Here is a 24,250-nt window from a genome sequence, read left to right as displayed (position 1 = left end):
ACAATGGAATTAATATTGACTGTTCATTGTTTTTCTTTTAAATATTTTTTTAACAAGAGGATATTTTAATAGTTCAAAATCTATCAAAAGTAGTTTTAATTTAAGCTTAAAGTTTTTTAAGGAGACAAATTACCTTTTTTTATTTGAATCTTAGAATTTAGCTCATTGAATCTAAATTTTTAAAGAAAAAATAATAATTAAAAAACATATACTATTTATTCATAATTTTTTTTATTTTTAAATATAATATACTATTTATTTTTATTTTTTTGATAAAAGTGGATGAAACCACTAAAATTATATTGATTATATATATTTTTACATGTGTCTGGTTCAAAGAGCATTGAAGGGAAAGAACCAGTAAGAAAACCCTTCAGTATTGCTCAAGAAAACATAAACCTATCTACCATTATTATATATAATATTTTAATTTAACATTTTAACAATCATTAAATTTTCTAACTATTATTATATTATAAAATTATATATCTACATTAATTATGTTATATTTTCAATGTTGATGTAGATTATCAATTTTTTCATCAACAATTCAAATCATGTTCCATGAACCATTATCAAGATGAATAAACTTGAAAAGAGAAATAATGTTCTATTGAAAAAAATGACTTACACATTTAAATCTAGAAGCTATCAAACAAATAATCACATTCTCTGAAAATTTGATACATTTAATATTTAATTTTTACTTTTGATATGCTATCGACTTATCCCTTGAACCTCCTCTAAGTACAAGGTGCTAGTTTGTATCTATTTATGACTATTTATGTCCTCTTGTAGAAGTGTTAGATTTTATTGGTGACGTGATTATGAGGAGGATTGAATTCCATTGTGAAAGAGCACCTACCCACTGCCTTATCGTCCTTTCCTACTCCTTAAAACTGCAAATACGCTATTTCAATGGTCCTGTTCTTGAGCTCCTTATGTTTATTTGGGTAGGTTTCTGTCTTTCGCTAAGCATCCAAGTTAAAAATGGGTCGAGGAAGGATCGAAGTGAAAAAGATTGATGACAAAAAGAATAGGGTAATCACATTTTGCAAAAGGCGAGCTAGCCTGATAAAGAAGGCGCGGGAGCTTTCCGTGTTGTGTGACGCCCAAGTGGGTCTCGTTATCTTTTCTCAAACTGGCAAGCTCTTTCGTTTCTCCAGCCCCAGGTACACCATTACCATCTGCTTCTAACTCTCTTACCCAAATACTTTTCACTCTATTGGCTTGCTGTATTATATTAGCTGGGTGTGTTCCATAGATTAGAGATTTTCTTATGACGGTTTAGTTTTGGGAAGGAGAATGAAGGAAAATAAAATGCCAGACAAAGCCTCCCTCTGCTTTTCTCATTTTTGAAAAACAAAGAGAGAGATTTTCTTTATAGTTTATGTTACGAGATGGTTTGTATATGAATTACAGATGATCTATAATTTGAGGTTATACAAACCTTACTTCTTATAAGCTTTGAACTTATAAAAGAACCATAACTTACCCTATGAAAACCCAATTTTTTTTTGGTTAAAGATAGAAACACATTAAAAATTATCCTTTGATAAAAGAATACGTAGTCGTGTCAGTGGAACTGAAGACTAAATATTTGTGAAATTTAAATTCTTACCAAACCATCAAATCAGGGTGGCCCACAAGACCCTCCATATTAATTGAATTATTAGTCTACATTCAATTCATTTCCGTATTTCTTCAGTGCGATAGACTGCGCGCTTTCTTACACTTCTCTGTTAATTTATGACATTTGCCGAGTTTGTGAAGGTGGAAATGTTTTGTTAATCAATTTAATCTACTTCTTTTCAGAAGTATCCATTATTTCAAGTTTAGATGTTTAGATATAAATGTAAAGGGATGGGTCTATTCTGGTTTCATAATGACAGTAGGATTGACTAACATGCATTTTAATCGTACATTTTACACCGTCGATTTTGTATTTAACGGTTGCAATATTTTGTATTTTGTATTTAATGGTTGCAATATTTTGTATTTTGTATTTAACGGTTGCAATATTTTACACCGTCGATTTTGTATTTAACAGTTGCAATTGACTAACCTGTCAATATTTTACACCGTCGATTTTGTATTTAACAGTTGCAATCGACTAACCTGTCACTAACACGCTGTATGAAAGATCTGTTTTGACAGCCAATACAAAATAAGAAGAGAATATTTTGTGCAGATAAAAGTGACACTTAATTATAGATTGATTAGGTGCTCACCTATGGAAGGCATTTGATTCTCCCCATGACTTTTTGATTTAAGAGAGTGGGTTTAATAAAGAACGACAGAGTTTGTCAACAATAGTGAGGAAATGGTGAAAGGACAATTTATAACACACATCTGATTTGACAACCTATACATTGAGTGGCTGCTTAGCGCAGTATATTTTAGTTATTACGTTGACTGGTTGTTGTTGTGGAGTTTATTACAGAAAATTTATCCGTCCCTTTCCATGGTTGTATCCTACGTCTTTACCTCCATTATTTTGCTTCGAGGTATCTCTTCCATTTTGAGCGTGTAGCTTGGATGACAAGCACAAGTTAGTCACTTTCATCAACTTCTCTCCTTTAGGTGCTGATGTAGTTTCCTCAACTCTGTTGTATGGATCATTTGTACAATTTAGTATAGTTTCTTTTGGGTGCATGCCAATTTTAAAAATTATTATACCACCATTTACACAAATGTTGCAGGCATCCATCTATACAAGACATGCACGTCAATTTAAAAAATTATTATGCATTAATATGACGGAAGCAACACCATTCAAATATAATTGAAAGATGGTTCCCAAATTGAAATATAAGGAGAATGACAACTTTTTGGAAAGGGGAGTGATTGGAGTTCCGAAGGGTTTGGAACAAACAATGGAAAAGAGATCAGAGATTCTTCAGAATGTTGTCAAATACACTCACCCGGTGAAAGAAATCTGGTACAGAGGAGAAACTCATAAAATGAACTCTGCTGAATGCATGTCTGATCCATTGAAATTATAGGAAAATAAATAATAAATGTTTTTTATACTGTTGCAAGGAGTTAGCTGAAGGATTTATTGTGGACAGATGAGAAAGTGTGGCCTGAATCATGTGGCCGGCTGAAATCTGTAAAAGACGGCATGAGGGGTTCTCCTTGTCTGTGCCGACAGCCAGGAAAACAATTAATTTATTACTTCTAACACCTGGGACAACTAGCCTGTACTAGAGTCAGAGATAAATAAGACAAGGAAAACATTAATGAAAATGGGGACACATGGAAGACTAAGACACCAAGAATTGCTACTATTAATCAAAACCATTTGTTGTTTAACTTTATGATATAACTGCATGAAATTGACTTATTTAGAGAATGCGAGGCCCCAGAGTTTTAAGTTGCAAACAAAAATATGCTATACATTAACGCATTGGATTCTACGTATTATTAGACGATTAGCAGATTTTTAGTGTCTCAGGATGCATTTCACTTGGCTCTAAAGAATTTTATCATCAACTTCAAGATGCGCGTTCGTTTAGTAGCAAAGAAAGGGAGTCTAACAGATGTGAATCTTATTATCATCGGCTTGGATATACATTACTGTGGAAGGCCTCATTTAATCGTTTCAATGTGGCTGTACTGGGGCCTTAGGTCCATTTGATTTGGGTACGTTTCTCTCTTTCGCTGAGCATCATCTCTGCTGGAAAGGGAAAAAAATGAGTCGAGGAAGGATCGAAATGAAAAAGATTGATGACAGAAAACGTTTTGCAAAAGGCGAGCCGGCCTGATGAAGAAGGCACGGGAGCTTTCTGTAGATAAGTGATGCTGAGCTCCCAGTTCCACCGTAAAACACCACCATGCACCGCAATGTTTCAACTCAGCCATCCACCGGTCATGCACAACCATCCACCGATCACCGATCACCGATCACCGATCACCGATCAAGGCATAGCTAGCTTGTTTAGGCTAATTTTAGTTTTTCAATGAGAACTAGTTGTTCCGAACTAGTATTTGCATTCACATGTTTAGTTGAGGTTTTTTCTGTTCTTGCAAATAAAACATGTTGTGTATGCAGTTAGCTAAATATAGTGCATGTAATGGATGAAGTGCATGTTGATGATATATACGGTTGTAGAGGCTGCAACTTCTATAAAACTGCTTTAACTGTAAGGATTAATACTGCTTTAACTGTAAGGATTAATAGAGACTACACAATGTAATAGGTTCTGATTGAATTGAGTAAAGAATTCTTTGTGTGTAAATTAGTGCTCTGTTTTTCTTTTGTTTATTGTCTTGTCTCTATTTATCCTCTGTTTTGGCATTAGAGCGGGTGAGAGGTCTTGGGTAGAAGCAGGTTTATGAAAAGAGCCCAAGTGGGCAGAGATTGGTAGATCCCTGTGTTCTTTTTGAAGTTGTTGATTGTTGCTGCAAAAGGCAGAAGATTGTGTAAAGAGTTTGCAACCATCCAAGATTGGAGTCGCCTGTTTGGATGGTGTGCGTGCTGCTAAAACAGAGATTGTTGAAGGAGAGGGAGCTGTAGTTTTTTATTTCCACCCACACGTTTGATGCTGTCAAAATCGCAGTTTGTTGTGTTTTATCTGTCAAAACAAAAGGTGAGTACTGCATAAAAAAAGAACATTATAGAAGTCAAAAAAATTTGTTGTTCAAAGTCTGCTTTGCTGAAAAGACATCGGAGGAATAAGACAAAGTCACCAAGATAAGAGGTTGCTAATAATCTGTGAAGGTAGTAGAAAAAGGGAAGCTATAGTTGAGAGTGAGAAGATAGTCGCCAGAGATAGGTTTTGGTTTCGGCAGTAGTAAAGGAAGTGTTCAGAATTGTTGAAGAAGCCGCCAAACAGAAAGATCTACAAGCAGTGTCAGGTACAATCAACTTTTTGTCAATGGGAAAGATTGGTAAAAAAATAAAGAAAGAAAATTCTAGTTTAATGTTTGAGAAAGATATTTTGAAGGATGAATTGATAAAGATAAAGAAATGTAATTCAGATTTGATAGGCAGGTAGGAAAAGATATTTATGAAAGTTCATGTGATAATGATATTCTTCAAAAAGAATTGGAAAAAGTTAAACAGAAAAATGGAGAATTAAAAGAAAAGTTAAAATTGTTTGATGAAGATTTTGAGAAACAATTAGCAGTGTTGAAAAAAGAAAATGAGTGTTTGAAAGCAAAGCCATTAGTTTGTGATGTATCATGTGGCACAAAAGATTTGTTTCATCCCCTTGATCAATCGGCTGATATGCATGATTTACTGAAAGTTTCTTCAGGTGAAGATGGTGAAGTTGAAAGTAAGGATGTGTTTGCATGTACAGATGCAAGTTGCGATGTTAAAGACAAAGGTTGTTCTAAAAATAATGCTGGTTGGAAGATGATGCAGAAAATGAGTTATAAACGAAGAGGACTTGGAAAGCATGAGCAAGGAATAAGAAAGCCCATTAGGCCGGTTATGAGACCTTCCGGATATTGTAAGAAAAAGAGATTTGATGTTGCTAGTGTTACAAGCTCATGCAAATTAGCTGAAAGAATCAAGTTCTCACATTGTCATAGAGAAGGGCATAAAGAAGATAAGTGTTGGGATCTTCACCCTTGTTAAATTTGTGGGTTGAAGAATCATTGTGAAAAGTCATGTTGGAACAAAGAGATGAATGAACAATCTAAGAAAGGTTGTATGCGGATTGATTATGGTTGGATCGATGGATCTTGTTGGCAAAAGTTAATGAGTATGTTCAGAAGGTTGTATAAGCCTAAATGTTCGCATGTGAACAAAAGAAGTGATTGGACACAGTTTCGATGTTCGAGTCAAGTAGCAGATGACTGCTTGCTATGATTGGTGTTGCACAATGAGTAGCGAGGGTTTAGACTTTGCCACATCGAGTTGCAAAGATCTAGTTTGTCAAAGCTTTGAGATTATATTGTGAATCTTAGCATCAAGGGAGAGTATTTAGATAGGTGATGTTGAGCTCCCAGTACCACCGTTATAGGTTTACTGGGAGTTCCATCGTAAAACACCACCATGCACCGCAATGCTTCAACTCAGCCATCCACTGATCATGCACAACCATCCACCGATCATTGATCAGGGCATACCTAGCTTGTTTAGACTAATTTTAATTTTTGCATGAAAACTAGTTGTTCTGAATTAGTATTTGCATTCATGTTTAGTTGAAGTTTTTTCTGTTCGTGCAAATAAAACATGTTGTGCATGTAATTCATGAAGTGCATGTTGATGATATATACGGTTGTAGAGGCTGCATTGAATTGAATAAAGAATTCTTTATGTGTGTAAATTAGTGCTCTGTTTTTCCTTTGTTTATTGTCTTGTCTCTATTTATCCTCTGTTTTAAAATCTAAACTTTCCGTGTTGTGCGGTGGCCAAGTGGGCCTCCTTATCTTTTCTCATACTGCCAAGCTCTCTCATTTCTCCAGTCCCAGGTACACCATCTGCTTCTAACTCTCATGCCTGTTAACTTTCATTGTAGTAGCTTTCTATTTTACACGCTGCATTGTATTAGCTCGATATGTTTCATAGCTGAGAAATTTTCTTACTCCGATTTAGATTTAGGAAAGAGAATGGAAGAAAACAAAAACCTGAGAGGAAAAACTGTCTCCGCTATTCTTGTGTTAATGTGTGAAGGAACCAAAGCGTAGCCTCTGAAAAACCATAAAAAGGAAACTTAAGATAAACAAAATCTGTGAGACTGGAACTTAAGCCGACTAAAAGAAAATTATGAGTCCGAATCATGATGAGGAGTTAAAGAAGTTATCAAGAATAGACTCGAAAAAAAAATTCCCAATCCCAATCCACAGATAGTAGATCACAAGAAGAAACACAAAACTGCTTTGTTGCTAAGTTGACTGGTTGGTGTTGTGGAGTTTATTAGTGAATACTTATCTGTCCCATTTCATGGTTGTTTCCTACCTCTTTGCCTTCATTATTATGCTTCAAGACATCTCTTCCGTTTGGAGCGCGTAGCTTCGATGACATGCACAAATTAGTCTCATTCACCAACTTTAACTTCTCGCCTTTACTGTCGTAGTTTCCTCAACTATTTGAACAAAAATATGTCACTCCATGATAGCAGGTCGGCCATCTAGATTTGTAAGATGCTCTATAACATAAAGAGATCAATCTCTAGTTGATGGATTTAGTGGGTCTCTGAAACTATAAAAGGTTGATCAAAGCAGGTATGTAACACTATACTGATCTGGATTGAATCTAGAAATACCCCTATCTTAAGGAACCACTGGTTCAATGGTCAAAGCTTTTTACTTTAGCTTATAAATCATGTGAGAATTTACAACATTTTCACGTGAAAGAGTGCATAGCAGAATTGGTATGTGGTGCAAGTTCGAAACACAATTTCTTGGCAGTCGAAAACTGGGGCTATATTTTGGTGGAAGCTGGCACATGCGGTAAACAGTGAAGAAATATTATTCTACAGTGATGCATGGTGATAGTTGCATTTCTTAAAAGGTGAAAGTACAGCTGACGCCATAGGAGTCTTGGTTTATCTAGAATTTTGAGTCTTATGAAAGGAGATACATACAAACTCCATGAGAGCTTCCATTTGGCTTCACATCAGGCTTAACAGTAGCTAGTACAAGTCGTCATTTTGGAAGTCACAACCCTGCTTGAATATGTTGAAATGGGACCAGTATCAGGGAGTGTGAATTTCCTCTTGTACTCAAAGAAGCTTGATAGAGGGATCAACTTCATTGACCTTTAAGTACCATATTGTATGCATTCTATATTGCACCACCAAAACATTTGAACAAGCCATATAAGAAGCAAAAAGAGAGATGTAGATGGCCCTTGCGTTGTTGGATGAGAAAAACTAGAGAGGATGAGGACATAAGTCACCATAGCAGCAAGCATTAATCTTGACATGCCAACACAAATAAAAGTAGATATGGTAGGCATTGTGAGCTCTAGTTGTGGTCCATATATATGAGACCCTAATCATAAGACTTGTTTTGAGAATGTAGTTGGAATGCGACATTCATTGCAAGGTGCATTATAGAACAAGGAGGGTCATTAGGAAATAGATAAGGTGCATGATCTACAAATTTATATTTTTACAGTAATATTCCCTTAAATTTTCTCAGGGATGTTGCAAACAGAAAATCAGATTTGAAAGAATGAAAGAGACAATGACAAAAAAAAATAGACGTAACATTCTTTCAAATGGGAGGCAGCTTCAAATTGTGAGATGGTTTTCTTGAAGATAGTTGATGGCTCTAACAAAATAAAGAATGCAAAAGATTTGAGCTTAATTTTGAAGGATGTTTAATTAGAGGTGGGTATACAAAATGTGGTGCAATTATCAAATTGACAATGCAATAACATATGTGCTAGTTATTACTTTAAGAGAGACATCCATCACTCTTTTGGATTTCCTTTGTGACATTGTATTGACATTTGTATTTTAGAGGACATACACAAAATAAATAAGGTGAGATTGATTATGGAAGATGCAAGGAACATTATAAAATAGATTTATAATCACCTTGGGGTCCCATCTTGTTGAGAGATTGCGTTAAGGGGAAAGAGATTTGTGTGATCAAGTGTCACAAGGTTTGCAAATAAACTTCTAATAGTGCAAAGCATTACTTATTTTTTTTCACATCAATGATTTAGATAGTTATAAGTCGAGCATAATTAGAATCTGGTGCAGTCACCGGCTAGGAGGGACCTCAAAGAGATTAGTCCAGACCGGTTAGCTAGAGTAAACACAACGGAAACATAGGGACATGATGGAGGCATTGGAAAACAGATTGAATTATATCATGAAAACTTATTACAACCAATCGGTAATAATCAGGTTACAGAAACTGGCTCACAGGCCTGCTAAAACATGCTCAAAATACAGAACGAGTCACAACCAGGACCTCAAACCTTAAGATCTATCTTCTATGCTCAGTCTAACTTCTTGATTACATTCTAATGCTCTATTACAATGATTTTTTATATGATTTAAGAGGACCCGGTCGGCCCAAAAAGGGATCAAAACCCAAAGAACAAGACCTAACTTGTAAAACCAACAAAGGTCGGCCTCCGCCAAAGAAATTCCTTTGGAAAATCCAAAGGATGAAGTGTAGATCACGGGGAAAGGTCAGCCACATGCTAAGGAACATCAGAATCAACGCTCAGGACTCCGCAAGCTACAGAAGGGATCCAGTAGATCACCAATGCAAATAGGTCCAGGCAACTGGTAACAGAAAACCGTCTCGGAAACCGATAATGATAACTTTCTAGAAAATGATCCAAATGCTCCACAGTTTGGAAATCAGCATATTGGAAAAAAAATAAAAAAAAGCTGAGAGAGAGGACTATAAAGATAGTTTTTGATAGTGTTTTAAACTTCAATTTATATTTTAAATTGAAATCTTCATTTTTAATTTTAAAAGAATTTATCTTCCTTATATGTTTGTAACTTTAATTTTGTTAACAAATGCTAGCATAGATTTACTATTACATTGTTTCAACTACCGCTTAGTTTGGTATACTTGTGGTTATGCAGTTTGACAAATTGCAACTGCATTTCTCATTTGTATGAATGAGTTTGTTGTTAAACAAGAAAGCATTTACCTTTGTCAACATGGTATTAGAGCACATTGATGTATCTATGCCTGTGCCATTATGGAGCATGAAGAACAAGGAGAAACCATGGCATCTAGGCATTTGGATTTCTATTGAAATTGCAAGATTGCGGCCACGGTAAAATGGCGATAAATTTTTCTTTTCTTAACAAAATTTAAAACTTCAAAAATGTTCTGGGAAGGAGATGAAATAGGCAACAAAACAAGAACAATTTTGAAGAAATTCGTAGCGATTCGTGAGCAGTTTGATACAAAAGCTGGACACGGATCTAGAAGAAAGGGCGTTTAAAAATTTGTGCTGGGCGTTTATAACCATTGTCCCGCATATAAAGTCAATTTGGGCAATCAAAATATAATGTAAGTTGTTCAAAGCTTTTGCTGGAAGCTTATAAACATTGCTGGGTATGTTAATTTCTTCTGAAAAGAAAAATCAGGAGTCAAAAGTGCAGATTTCCTCTAGTTTTAATGACATTTCTTGAGTTTTTGAGTGAAACAGCAGCAGAAGAAGGCGTAACGAGGGTTTTTCATTATATCATGTAAGTTTTCACCTTTCATTATATAATTTTATTGGACTACATATTTTGAAGACAACGTGAGAAAAGAGTGGTTCGAAAGAATGGACTAGCTAGTCATAATTCTTGTTCAGCAGTTCGTTATTAAAAATATAAGGGTTTATTATAATGTTGCATAATATTTTTCACAACAAGCTTATAGACTACATAATAATGAGATTAATTTGAATTTATGTTTAAGTTTTTGTTGGTAGTGACAAAATTTGGGAATTTTAGAGGAGTTGGTTTATAATAGTATTGGTGATGAGTATGTGAGTTGGTGAAGTTTGTAGAAGTTATATGTCTTGTAATTTCGGGAAGGTCCAATGCTTCACCTCTATGAGCATCATCTAGATGCAATGAGTGTTAAATGGACCATTCATTCTCATGAGAGATGAGTTCTTGTGAAACACTACTCATGAAACATGGGTCAATGAGTTTTACTCAAAAACTACACAGTTGAATCCAGATAGCAATATCATAACTTGTAGGACTTCCAAAAGAGATTTCATCACCATCTTTATGTGGAGCTCCTTGAGTGGGTTTCATGCCTAAGGTAGTCTTGTCATTTCAACATTTATCATTTGTTTAGCCTCTGTGTCTGCGGAGATATGATCTCTTTTTCATCATCACTGTTGTGGAGTTGGGAACTCCAACAAAAATCTTGACTTAGGCAATCCCTTATACAACACAACCTTTTTTCTTTGTTTTTTTGTGAGTAGGTGCATATATGATTGCGAGACAATATAAACAAATAGAGCATACATCGATGGATCATCTTAGGTTTTGAAATGATGAAAACCATTAGATTAGGGCACCCAACATCCCTATCCTACCAGTTTGACCCACATTTTCGAAGATAGGTGCATAGAGCTTCTTGATCTTGTTTTTGGTCATCTCCCAAGTATCCATCACCTTCGAGAGGTGCCCAATGCTTTTGTCTAACATAGTCAGCCCAATTTCTTCTTTGTGTTTACAATCCATATTTATTTTAGTATTTTTGTGTTTCATGTTATATTTGTTGCATTTTGTTAGAGTTAGTCATTTTGCCATTGTTAGCTTTTTCAACAAAGAAATGAAATCCCAATGCCTAGCTCTTTCTTAGGGACATTAACTAGGTCTATTCATGTTCTAATGTCATGAAGGATTGACATTTTCTAGGTTGCATTGATTATTCTAGGAATTTAATTTCCTCCATTTCAATTTTGTAGTTTTAGGAGTAGCATAAGGTGTTGTGATGAAGTCACTAAAGCCTTGTTAGATATGCCTCTCAATATGTATATATTTATTATGGCGGACTAGATTGTAGATTTCATAAGATCATGAATTTCTTTGAATGATATTTGCCTAATAAAATTGAAATTAAAGAAGTCTTGGGTAGACTCTATCATAGTAATGTCAATTTGTATTTATATGCGTGGCTTGGGTATTTGGAGTAATGTCTTTTTTATGTATTTAGATCAAATGGTAGGCATTATGCAATGTTTATACCTATTTAGTTACATATTTAATCTTATCTTAAATCTTTAGATGATGTAACCATATTTACTTTAAATTAAATCTTTATCATGTATGATTAATCTCCATTCTATATTTATCTCAAAATTTTAAATAGATATATGTGCGTACATGATGATGTAAGTGATGCAGAACCCCAAGGAACAAAGGTTTGTCACACAAACTCAATCCACTAGACCCTCAACTAAGGTCTCAACATTCACATGGATTCTTGGACAACACTGACAACAACATGAAAGGACTCCTCTACACTGCCCTTTTGCTCAATGGGACCACACTATACCCATGAACAACTCATGGAGATACAACTTCTAATATCAAGTCTATTCTTGACACCCTCTCTCTTGTAGCCACCTATAGATAACTTGGTTTATAACACATAGACCTTTGCAGAACAGGTATGGACCCTATATAGCCTTTTGTCTAACCCTAAGAACATTGATTACAACCAAAACAACACCCTTTTGTTTGTACAGATGCAATCAAGATGATTGCCTTCAACAAGACACCTACTCCTCGTAGCCTTGTTTTGAACTTTTAAGGTAGAACTCTGAAATCCTCCTAATGATACCACAAACTCTTGACAGTTTTTGATGCCTCCAATGATGACACAAAACTCTTCCAAAACTTAGTACCCAACTCTTGCATTAACTGGTTCAAACACTACTGCTACAAGAGGGCTAAAAGGCCTTTTAGGCCACTTTTACAAAGAAACCACACTCCAAAGGTCTGATCCAAAGACACCAATGAATGGGAAGGGTCTACACACATTCCAAACATCAAATCCACAGTCATATAGGGTTCAATGCACTTAGTTTTATCCCTGCACAATTTTTAGTAGTCAAAACAAGCTAGTCAAATGAGGATGCCTAGCCTAGGGTTTGATTCCAAATTCAACCAGTTCAACGGCCCACTCAAAAACCTCAAGAATCTTAAAGTACATTGTCTCCTCTCCCATTCCTTAGAATTTGAGCCAATTTGGATGGAGAAATGTGGGGTTAAAAAGACATTTCCTTAGAAACCCTGGTTTTGGAGGGTTTTCAGACCGTCTATTACAAAAATGCAGATATCTTCCTTATTACAAAGTCTTTCCCTGCCAAATCAAAGCCAAATGAACATTAACTAATATCCTATTCAGATCAATTACTTAGGCTGCACATGGAGTCCATACAAGGCACTGTTACAATAAATTTCTGAGTGTTTATTGAATCTGATCACAATTTTACATCCAAACTTCATCATCATCATTCTTCTCTACTTCCAAGGCTTTAAACAAGGTTTCCCCAACCTCCTCAACCAATTCCAACTACGCTTTGAATTAGGTAGCCATTGGAGGGAGACTAATTACAAAGTGACAACAAATTGACAACAAAAGTTGTCATCAAATTTGACAACTTTGCACAAACTTGACAACTTATGACTTTTGCCTATGTAACCTATTAGGACACATCATAAACCTTACAAATAGGCCACGTAGAAGCCAAAATATATTGCTTGCCTCATTTAGGCATTTTGAATGTTATTTGACCATGGTTGACCAAATAGGTCCTAAGAAGATCATACCACAAGAAATGGCATCGAAGCCTTACATGGCTAATCAAAACAACTCAAATGGTCTTGAAAGACCTTATACAACTCAAAAACATTCAAGGAACCTACAAACACTTCTAAGAGTCTTCATTTCTTAAATGGTCTTCAAATCATGGTCATTTAGGCATTTTGGATGTTGAAGGTGCCTCAAGTGAAAGAACCCCCTCAGAGGAAGACGTTATTCAGAACCATGTGCAAGGCCTATGGTAAGCTATGTAAGGTAATAGTTGATTTAGGTTCTACTGAAAATTTGGTTTCCACAGAGATGGTAGACAAATTAAAGTTAAAAAGGGTTACCTCATGCTAGCCCTTATAAGGTGTCATGGTTGAATAAAGGGCAATAGGTCTTAGTAGATGAACAATCTTGGGTAGAATTTGAGATAGAAGAGTACAAGGACAAAATATTGTGTGATGTGATCCCCATGGATGCTTGCCATCTGTTGTTAGGACATCCATGGCAGTATGATGTACAATCCTACCATGATGGGAAAACAAACTCTTTTCTCATAACAAAAAATGGGAGAAAATTCAAGATGGATCCTTTACCGGATGAGGGTGTAGATAAGAACATTGGGTCAAGTGTCATGTTAGTGAGTGTGAAAGAGTTTCTAGACATCCTAAAGGAGGAAGGAACCCTTGGGTATGCTCTAATTTTGAAGCCCCAAAACAATCCTAATATGCCTAGCTACGCCAAGGAAGAAATTCCCAAGGAGGTGCAACAATTGTCGGACATTTATAAGAGCATAATGGTGGACGAAATGCCTAACACTTTACCACCCATTAAGGACATAACCCATCAAATTGACTTCATACCAGGTTCTACTTTGTCAAACAAACTAGCCTATAAGATGACTCCATCTAAGAATGAGGAGATTGCCAGGAAAGTGCAAGAATTGTTGGATAAGGGGTTGGTGAGAAAGAGTCTCGGTCCATGTGCTGTCCCAACAGTCCTAGCACCTAAAAAGGATGGTAAATAGAGACTATGTACTGATTCTAGGGCCATCAATAAGATTACCATAAGATATAGGTTTCCTATGCCTAGAATTGAAGACTTAATGGACTGTTTGGGAGGGGCTTGCTGCTATTCCAAAATTGATCTCAAGAGTGGGTATCATCAAATCAGAATAAGGCAAGGTGATGATTGGAAGACAACCTTCAAAATAAATGAAGGTCTCTATGAGTGGATGGTGATGCCTTTTGGGCTATCAATTCCCCAAACACCTTTATGTGCCTCATGAATGAGGTATTGAAAGACTTCATTGGTAAATTTGTTGTTGTTTATCTTGATGATATTCTTGTGTTTAGCAAGACAAAGGAGGAGCATTTGGAGCACTTGAACTTGGTTTTGAAGAAGTTGCATGATGAAAAGTTGATGATCAACATGGATAAGAGTGTCTTCATGAAGGAGGAGCTTATCTACCTTGGTTTTGTAATCTCCAAGGGGGATTTGAAGATGGATCCCAGAAAAGGTGGAGGTTATCTTTTCATGGCCAACACCCAAGATAGTAGGTGATGTGAGGAGTTTCCATGGATTGGCAACATTTTAGAGAAAGTTGATAAAAAATTTCAGTCATATATGTGCACCTATCCTAGACACAATCAAGGGAGGTCAAAAATGTAAGTTTTCTTGGACAAACGAAGCAAATGAATCTTTTGAATATTTGAAAAAGAGAGTAGCACAACAGCCTATTCTTGTTTTGCTTGATTTTAACAATTTGTTCACAATGGAGTGCGATGCTAGTGTAAAGCGGAAAATCGCGATCGAACCCTAGTTGCTCTCCCCTCTTCCAACTCCGAGGAGAGAGAAGGGAGATTCACTAGGGTTGATGGTTTTCACTTAGGGGAGAGACTTTACATTCAAAAGAGGGGTTGAAACCCACAAGATCCAATCCCACGCAATGCAAGATTGGATGCTAAATGTGTTTCAAGGGTTAAGAAAGCAAGGCTACCCTCTTTTGTAAAGAATGTGCATAGAAGAATTAAGCTAGGAATGCATAGAAAGTGACAAAGATTCGCTTATAAATTGAGATAGGGATATAGGATGAAGCTGCGGACCTGGAATTAGCAGTAAAATGTCGATACGGCGCTGTCCTGCAAATTTGAGCAAAAGTTGTCGGGACGATGGCGCCCGGCGCCACGGTCCTCCGAAAAATACGCGAAACGAAGGGGGATCTGTTCGTCTCTGCACAAGGATTCCAGATCTTCAATTTCAGCCGCGTACCTGCAACCTACACACAGAAAAGCGAAGACGATTGGGGGGTTAGGGATTAGGGGTTTGCCTTTAGGTCAAACCCCGGTTTTGGAATTAACCAAGAAATGAGCAAGTGTTGTAAATGTAAATGACTGTAAAACAAGTACTAATACCTTGTTCTAAGGATGTTTGTATCCTTATGTGCGAAAGTATAGATGTTGTATGTTTGTTGTAATATGTTGTAAGTGATCTCCTCTTCAATGGTTGAATCCTTGTCTTGAATGCAACACTTAGCCTTGAATGGAGACTTAGAAGGAATGCTTGAATGTTTGAATGCTTGAATGCTTGAGTATAGTTTCCACGCCTTGTACACATATGTCCTTCTTACCCAAATGGGAGAGGCAAATGTAGTTTATATACTTGTCAATTAGGGCTGATAGACTGATTTTCTCGACCTTAGGCCGACCAGGAAAGATAATTTTCCAATTTGCAAACATAAAGACCCGAAGTCCAAAAGAGACCGGGCCCAAAATAGGACCCAGGGACCAGGGCGCTGGGCGCCCTGGTCCTGAAGGACCAGGGCGCTGGGTGCTCTGGTCCCACCTCCCGGGACAGCAGGGTGCAAGGAGGTTCAGGCCAGGGTACTTGAAAAATGCAGTTTTCAGTGTCATAATCAGGTTTCGGGGTCTCCATTCAGGTTGCGTGTTGCGTCGCCATCGTGAAGACCGAAATGCAGTCGAAATTGCAAGTGTCGCAATTTTAGGACGCTACATTTAGCCCCCACTTTAGCGGGAGTATGTATGCTCATACTTTCGGTAAAGTACAAGGAAACAACATTGAAAGACTTTCACCACGTCAAGGAGGCAAGATACACCAAGCCCCTAGTGGACTAAGGATCTTACGACTTCAATTGACAAAGTAAAAGGGAAGATCACGAGGGAGAACCATGACTGTCAGTAGTAAGGTTCCCTCACTATGAGTCATGCAAGAAAGATATCAAAAATTTTCAAGGCAAGGTTAAATTTGCCAAGAAATTTTCAAGTATCTTGAAAAGATATGAACTGGATGTATGCCCCCCTACGTTAAAGCGATCGCACACGCCTCACCGGGGGTGATTACTTTAAGGTAGTGATACATATAAGAATGAGAAGGGAAAGGAGCACGTTATCACAGGGATTTAGCCCCCAAGTGTGAGATAAACCCAAGGATAATAGACACAAAACACAAAGCACGAGGTGACTTCGCTTTCCTCGGGGTCAGTATGCGGTATGATAATTCATGTATATCATATGTATGTATGCATAATTGTTCTTCATTCCCCAATCAAGGAAGGTCACCTAGAAGAAGGGAACACATGTGTCTTTTGAGTCAACATGAGAGAGATCGAGAGATCTCAATGCTTTGCATCGTCCTCAAGTAGACAACACTAAGGACAACAAATAGAAGAATGAGAATAACATATAGAAGAAGTAACACAAGAGAGGAGGAGAGAATCTGCTATGCTAATGTAACTAGTCTAGCACGTCATCTACCCCCCGATCTTGCTGATCAATGTTTCGGGAAGGCAGGGAACACGCTAGAGGAGGAACATCCAACACAGCAGATGGAGCTATCACAAGATCCAAACAAGGGCTATGTTCATATCCCAAGCCGTGGTGTTCTTGTCTAGGAGCTAGGATAAGTGCTTTAGAAAATTCATTAGATAAATGGTTATCAACATCAACAAGTTCATATTCACTATCAGAATGAACAGGAGAAGTAGCATTTTCATCATGAATAACATTTTCATCTATATCATCATCAAGATTTATAAAAATAGGATCTTTAACTCGCACAGGATCAAGACCATCATGCATCTTATGTTTAGGAGATTTAGGCTCAATGTCTGGTTGAGGAGAAAATGGAATAATGCTTGTTGAAGGTGTTTTTGGAGATTGTAAAGTTTGAGAAGCAGCTGCTTGAGCCCTAAGACGACGCTTTCGTCGGCGTTCACGTGCAGAACGATTTCGTCTATTCTTAGTAGGAAGTTGAGAAGATTGAGGAGGAGGGATGTTCTCATCCTTATCACTTGGGTGTTTAGGTTGAGGTCTCTTAGGCTGGATAATAGGAGAAGAAGAAGGTCTCTTCTCTCTATAAAAGGAAGGAAGAGGAACTGCTCCATATAAAGGAGGAATTTTTGGTTTAGGAAGGAGACCAAGTCCATCATGACGAGGAGGTATAGGTCTACTCTTAGGAAGTTTATTAGGCATAGACATAGTCACATCCATAGGGACGGGTTGGGAATCTTCTTGAGGAAAGACATTAGTTTTATCTTTCAAAGGAAGAACTTCCTTCTCAAAAATGATAGGAATATCAAGTTTAGGTGTTCTAGGTTCACTTAGAGATAAGATCATATCTGTTTTCCACTTTTGATAAGATTTGAAAAGATGATCACTTCGCGGAGGAAGAGATTGGAATTGTTTAGGCCAAAAGTAATCAATAGGAACGCTAGAGGTTCTTTCAGCTGGTTTAATGAGACTATGATTGACAGTAACAACTTCACCATTATGGGGAAATTTCAAACACTTATGAATAGGAGAAGCAATAGCCTTCATGGAAGATAGCCAAGGATAGCCAAACTTCACACGAAATTGTTCGGATGAAGGAATAATAGCAAAGTTCACATCAAGAGATTTGTTATGGACCTCAATGGGCAATGTAATAGAACCAATTGTAGGAGAAGAAAATGCATCAAATAGTTTCACAATCACATCTGTTTTGTCATAGATCACTTGATTCAATTGCAAAGTAAAAAAAAATTCTTCAGTAATAACATTAATCATGCACGAAGGATCAATAAGCACTCCACGGCAAGGTATATTCTTGACTTTTGCAACTATGTATAAAGGACCATCAGGTGCCCTAATGGTTTCACTGGAATCAAATGTGATGGAAGGTTCTTTAGGGATTTCTTGCTGCTCTACAAAGTTAATCACATTCGGAGTCATAGACACAAGACCATCAGATGAGAGAGAGGAATCATTAGCCTCAATTGCATTAGAGGTATGAGAAGGTAATGGATCAGTGAAAATCTGAAGATTTTGATTAGGAGGAGCTACAGATGTGTTGCCTTTATCATTCACTCCAGAAACAGAGATAGTATTATTATCAATCAAATCTTGAATTTTACCCTTTAAAGAAAAACATTTTTCAGTATCATGCCCAGGCTGATGATGAAATTGACAAAAAGATTTGTTATCAAAATAAGGTGAAGTAATCTTTGCAGGATCAATTTGTCTTATAGGAGGAAGAGTAAGCACATTTTGTTCCAATAATTTATTCATAATACTATGCAATGATTCATTCAAAGGAGTATACTTTCTTTCTTTCTTGAAAAATTTAGAAATAGGAGGCACACCTGATGCTGCATTCACATTGTTGTTGATGATGTTTTCATTGAATTTGATGGAATCTCTGTTCGGTTTAAACTTTCCAAATGGTTGTTGACTGCTATCACCCTTATCACTCGGAGCCATAGGATGTGATTGTTCCATTTGACTCACAGTCAGTTGATAATTGTGAAGAGTTGCACACAACTGTTGGAAAGAAGTAAACTCAGAAAACAGAAGTTTGTCTCGAATATCTTTTTGTAAATTAGAAATAAAGATTCTTTGAATAGCATTGTCAGGCACTGGAAAAGAAATTTGAGCATACAAATGCTTATATCTACCAATAAAATCAGTCACTTTTTCTTTAACACCTTGTTTACAATGCATTAAATCAATCAAAGTAACTTTAGGACTTATATTGTTTTGAAATTGTTGAATGAAAGCATTTGCAAGTTGTTCAAAAGAAGTAATAGAATAAGAAGGCAACGAGCAATACCATTGTAGGGCTTTGTCTCTTAATGTTCTAGTGAACAGTTTTGCAAGCAACCTTTGGTCATAAGCAAAATCAGTACATATTGTTTGAAAGGTCTTAACATGTGTTAGAGGATCACCCTTACCATTATAAAGCTCCAAATGCGGGATTTCAACATGTTTAGGGGGAATAGCTCGAACAATGTCAAGAGAAAGTGGGCGCGCAACATCAAATGTGGGCACACTAAACTTAGATTGATTCATAGAGGCAATTTGTTGCTGTAAAGAAGAGATAGTTTGTGCAAGATTGTTAATGGTCGCTTCAGTCGAAGAATTCATATTAGATGTGTTAGATTGAGATGGAGGTGTTATGTTATTGAAAGAAGGTAAAGAGTAAGGTGGTGGGACACTATGATAGTTAGTCATAGGAGATGATTGGACAAGAGGAACACTACAAGGAGGAATGGAATGGTTAAATAAATTGCCCCCTTGCGTCATGTTCATTTGTGGAGATATAATAGGGACATTCATTGAAGGAATGAATGAAGAAATCGGATTAAATGAAGGAAGAGGGTTAATTGAAGAAGAAGGGTTGCTCCCATGACTAGTGATCACAGGAGGAATGTCTTGTGTAGAAGTAGCCATTATGTTTGATGTAAAGGTAGGTATGCTAGCAATAGAAGTTGTCAAAGGAATAGAATGATTGACTTGAGTAGGAGGTTGTGTATAACCTAAGGTTTCGGCACAACTTTTCATAGGCATCACATTCGAATCCACAATGTGTGCAATACCATGCAAAATATCAATTCCATTCTTATCACTTTGAAGCATACGTTTTAGACCCTCAATTAAAGGAAGAGCTTGACTATCGGGGTATTCTTGAGACATCCACTGTCGAAAATCGTCAAATTGGTTATCCAATTTCGAAAGTTGTTCTACAGAAACTTCATGGAGAGCTTCTTCATCATTAGGAGGATTAGAGGAATTACCCACGTCCTCGTTAAAAAGTCTATTCAAATTAGGTTCCATCTCCTCAGTAGTTAAACCTTGGAAAGACTTAATTCTACGGCTTCGTCTAACGGGAATAGTGTAAGTAGGGCTTATTGTTGTAAAACTCATGCACTAGAGAGAGAGAGAAAGTTTTGAATTTAGAGGTAGCAATTTTCAGTAAAATCAGCCAATCTTCTGGATTTAAGCTGTTAAATGCAATCATGACAGTCTCCCGAAATTTCGGAAAAAATGTCCGGGACCGTGGCGCTCGGAGTGCAACACGGTCCTTGCAACTTTTTTCGAAATTTGCAGGGATGAAAGGTATGATGATTTTAGAGCTAATCTGAAAAAATTGAGTAATTTTACGATCTGTAGATAGGCCAAATTAAAGTTGCAATCTCGAAATTGAACCCTACCAAGATTGTCGAAAAATGCAAAAATTTGAATTTTGAAAAAGAGAGGGAAACTGAAATTTTGAATGTTATGATTTTAGAGGGAATGCCAAGAGCAATGCAAACTTTGAAATTTAAAAATTGACTCAATTTCACGCAAAATTCAATTTTGAAAGCGGAAATTAAAGTTGTTGTAATTAAGCACTTAATTTCAAAAGTCACAAATTGTAAGAATTTGAATAAAGCACTGAAATTTCGAATGAATGCAAATACATTTTTCAGATTTAGGACAGTAAGAACACAATTTTGACACAAAATTTCAGTTTCAATGATTTTTGAATGTTTAGAAGCCTTAATCCAAGCAATCACAAGACCAACTTTGACTGTAATTTTGAAAGTGTTAGATTTGATAAAATCAGCCAAAATTCTGGATTTTAGCAGGAAAATACAGTAAGATCTAGCTCCCGAAATTTCGGAAAAAATGTCGGGGACGATGGCGCTCGAAGTGCACACGGTCCTCGCAACTTTTTTCCAAATTTTCAGGGATGAAAGATATTGTGATTTTATTGCGGAATCCAAAGTTACAGCTGATTTGGAGATGTTTAGATTAGTGAAATTGTTGGACAAAGGTTGAATCAAGAGGGTTTCAAAAATTAGGGTTTTGACACTTAACCACTTAATTTTCAAAATTAAAGCATAGATATGAATTGATAATTTGTAATAGAAGGGCAGATCTGAAACAAGCATTAATAATTAAACACTTCACAAGTTTAATTACTTAAAAAGAAAATTTAGGGTTTTTATGCAATTAACCTCTAAAATTTTGCAAAAGATCAAACATGGAAATGTAATCAAGGAATCCAATTTTCAGATCTAACTATGAATAATCAGAAAGGATGTTCATGTCGGGTTCACCAAAATGTAAAGCGAAAAATCGCGATCGAACCCTAGTTGCTCTCCCCTCTTCCAACTCCGAGGAGAGAGAAGGGAGATTCACTAGGGTTGATGGTTTTCACTTAGGGGAGAGACTTTACATTCAAAAGAGGGGTTGAAACCCACAAGATCCAATCCCACGCAATGCAAGATTGGATGCTAAATGTGTTTCAAGGGTTAAGAAAGCAAGGCCACCCTCTTTTGTAAAGAATGTGCATAGAAGAATTAAGCTAGGAATGCATAGAAAGTGACAAAGATTCGCTTATAAACTGAGATAGGGATATAGGATGAAGCTGCGGACCTGGAATTAGCAGTAAAATGTCGATACGGCGCTGTCCTGCAAATTTGAGCAAAAGTTGTCGGGACGATGGTGCCCGGCGCCACGGTCCTCCGAAAAATCCGCGAAACGAAGGGGGATCTGTTCGTCTCTGCACAAGGATTCCAGATCTTCAATTTTAGCCGCGTACCTGCAACCTACACACAGAAAAGCGAAGACGATTGGGGGGTTAGGGATTAGGGGTTTGCCTTTAGGTCAAACCCCGGTTTTGGAATTAACCAAGAAATGAGCAAGTGCTGTAAATGTAAATGACTGTAAAACAAGTACTAATACCTTGTTCTAAGGATGTTTGTATCCTTATGTGCGAAGGTATAGATGTTGTATGTTTGTTGTAATATGTTGTAAGTGATCTCCTCTTCAATGGTTGAATCCTTGTCTTGAATGCAACACTTAGCCTTGAATGGAGACTTAGAAGGAATGCTTGAATGTTTGAATGCTTGAATGCTTGAGTATAGTTTCCACGCCTTGTACACATATGTCCTTCTTACCCAAATGGGAGAGGCAAATGTAGTTTATATACTTGTCAATTAGGGCTGATAGACTGATTTTCCCGACCTTAGGCCGACCAGGAAAGATAATTTTCCAATTTGCAAACATAAAGACCCGAAGTCCAAAAGAGACCGGGCCCAAAATAGGACCCAGGGACCAGGGCGCTGGGCGCTCTGGTCCCACCTCCCGGGACAGCAGGGTGCAAGGAGGTTCAGGCCAAGGTACTTGAAAAATGCAGTTTTCAGTGTCATAATCAGGTTTCGGGGTCTCCATTCAGGTTGCGTGTTGCGTCGCCATCGTGAAGATCGAAATGCAGTCGAAATTGCAAGTGTCGCAATTTTAGGACGCTACAGCTAGTAATCTTGCCATAGGAGTTGTCTTGAGTGAAGAGGGAAAATCGATGGCTTTCTTTAGTGAGAAACTCAATGATGCTAAAAGGAAGTATTCTACATATGATTTAGAGCTGTATGCAACGGTACAAGCCTTGAAGAAGTGGCAGCATTATCTTTTACCTAAAGAATTCATTGTTTATATTGGCAATCATGCTCTTAGTTTTCTGAATGGATAGGAGAAACTTAGTCACAAGCATATGAATTGGGTTGAACATCTTCAAGTCTACACATTTACCATCAAACATTAGAAAGGGCAGGCCAATAAAGTGGCAGATGCATTGAGGAGAAGGGTGTGCATGGTACAAGAAATTCAGTTGCAAAGTGTGGGAATTGATTCTCTCAAACAAATGTACAAGGATGATGAATATTTCACTGAGATATATGAGGTTTACACTCAATTTTTCAGATTCTTACCATTATGATTTTCTAAGTTTTTGTTGCAGCAGGGGTTGTTGCTCAAAGGGAGTCAGTTGTGTATCCCTAGATGCTCCATGAGGGAGAACATTATCAAGGAGAAACATTGTGGCAGCTTGGGAGGTCACTTTGGGCTTGATAAAACCTTGGAACAGGTGAAGAGGTATTATTTTTTGCCAAAGTTGCAATCAGATGTCAGGAAGTTTGTTGAAAGTTGCAGCATATGCCAAAGGGCTAAGGGAACATCATCAAATGCAGGGTTATGTGAACCACTCCCTATTCCTAATAGGCCATGGGAGAGTATCAACATGGATTTTGTCTTGGGTCTTCCTAGGACTCAAAGAGGTTTTGGCAACATTTTTGTTGTCGTAGACAGATTTAGTAAGATGGCTCACTTTTTGCCATGTAAATGTACTAATGATGCTTCCCACATTGTTGGCTTATTCTTCAAAAAAATTGTTAAAATACATGGTTTGCTTCTAAACATTATGATTGCCAGGGACTCTTTAAGTTTGTGGGACACTTTTGGTGTACATTATGGAAGAAGTTGGGCACTCAATTGTCCTTCACACTAGCCTATCACCCTCGGACTGATGGCCAAACTGAGGTAGTGAATAGATCATTGGGAAATTTGCTTAGATGTCTCACAAAGAAACATGGAGAGTCTTGGGATATGATCATCCCTCAAGTTGAATTTGCTTATAATAATTCTGTCAATAGAAGCACAAGCAGAAGTCCTTTTGAGGTTGTATATGGGATTCATCCAAGAGGCATTATAGAACTAAGAGATCTACAAGGATTGGAGAGGAGGAGTGCTCAGGGAGAAGACTTTGCAGTGGGTATGAAGGACATTCATGATAGAGTAAGAGAAACTCTCCAAAAGAACACTGAGAAGTACAAAGAGAAGGCCAATGAAAAGAAGAGGGATGTGCAGTACAAGGTGTGAGATTTGGTGATGGCACACTTGAAGAAAGAGAGAATTCCTAAGGGGTAGCCAACCAAGCCACTCATGAAGAAGAT

At 37.1% G+C, this 24,250-nt stretch overlaps 1 protein-coding gene across 5 annotated transcripts in view; it reads left to right on the top strand.

The window, feature by feature from the left end:
- LOC131051414 (MADS-box transcription factor 23) overlaps positions 1-24,250 on the top strand; it is a 70,892-nt gene that overhangs the window by 5,591 nt on the left and 41,051 nt on the right. Inside the window, exon 1 of one of the 5 annotated variants that reach the window (XM_057985959.2) lies at positions 911-1,172. The exons of the other annotated variants lie outside the window; for them this stretch is intronic. Coding sequence (XP_057841942.2) covers positions 991-1,172 — 182 coding nt within the window. The 5' untranslated portion in view covers positions 911-990. Of the gene's footprint in view, positions 1-910; positions 1,173-24,250 lie in introns of those variants that run through there. 5 annotated transcript variants of the gene reach the window in all.

The sequence above is a fragment of the Cryptomeria japonica genome, chromosome 2 (genome assembly GCF_030272615.1).
Source record: "Cryptomeria japonica chromosome 2, Sugi_1.0, whole genome shotgun sequence".
In the NCBI taxonomy this organism is placed as follows: domain Eukaryota; kingdom Viridiplantae; phylum Streptophyta; class Pinopsida; order Cupressales; family Cupressaceae; genus Cryptomeria; species Cryptomeria japonica.
The sequence above is the reverse complement of the archived record's forward strand: the minus strand, read 5'-3'. Positions and strand labels throughout refer to the sequence as shown.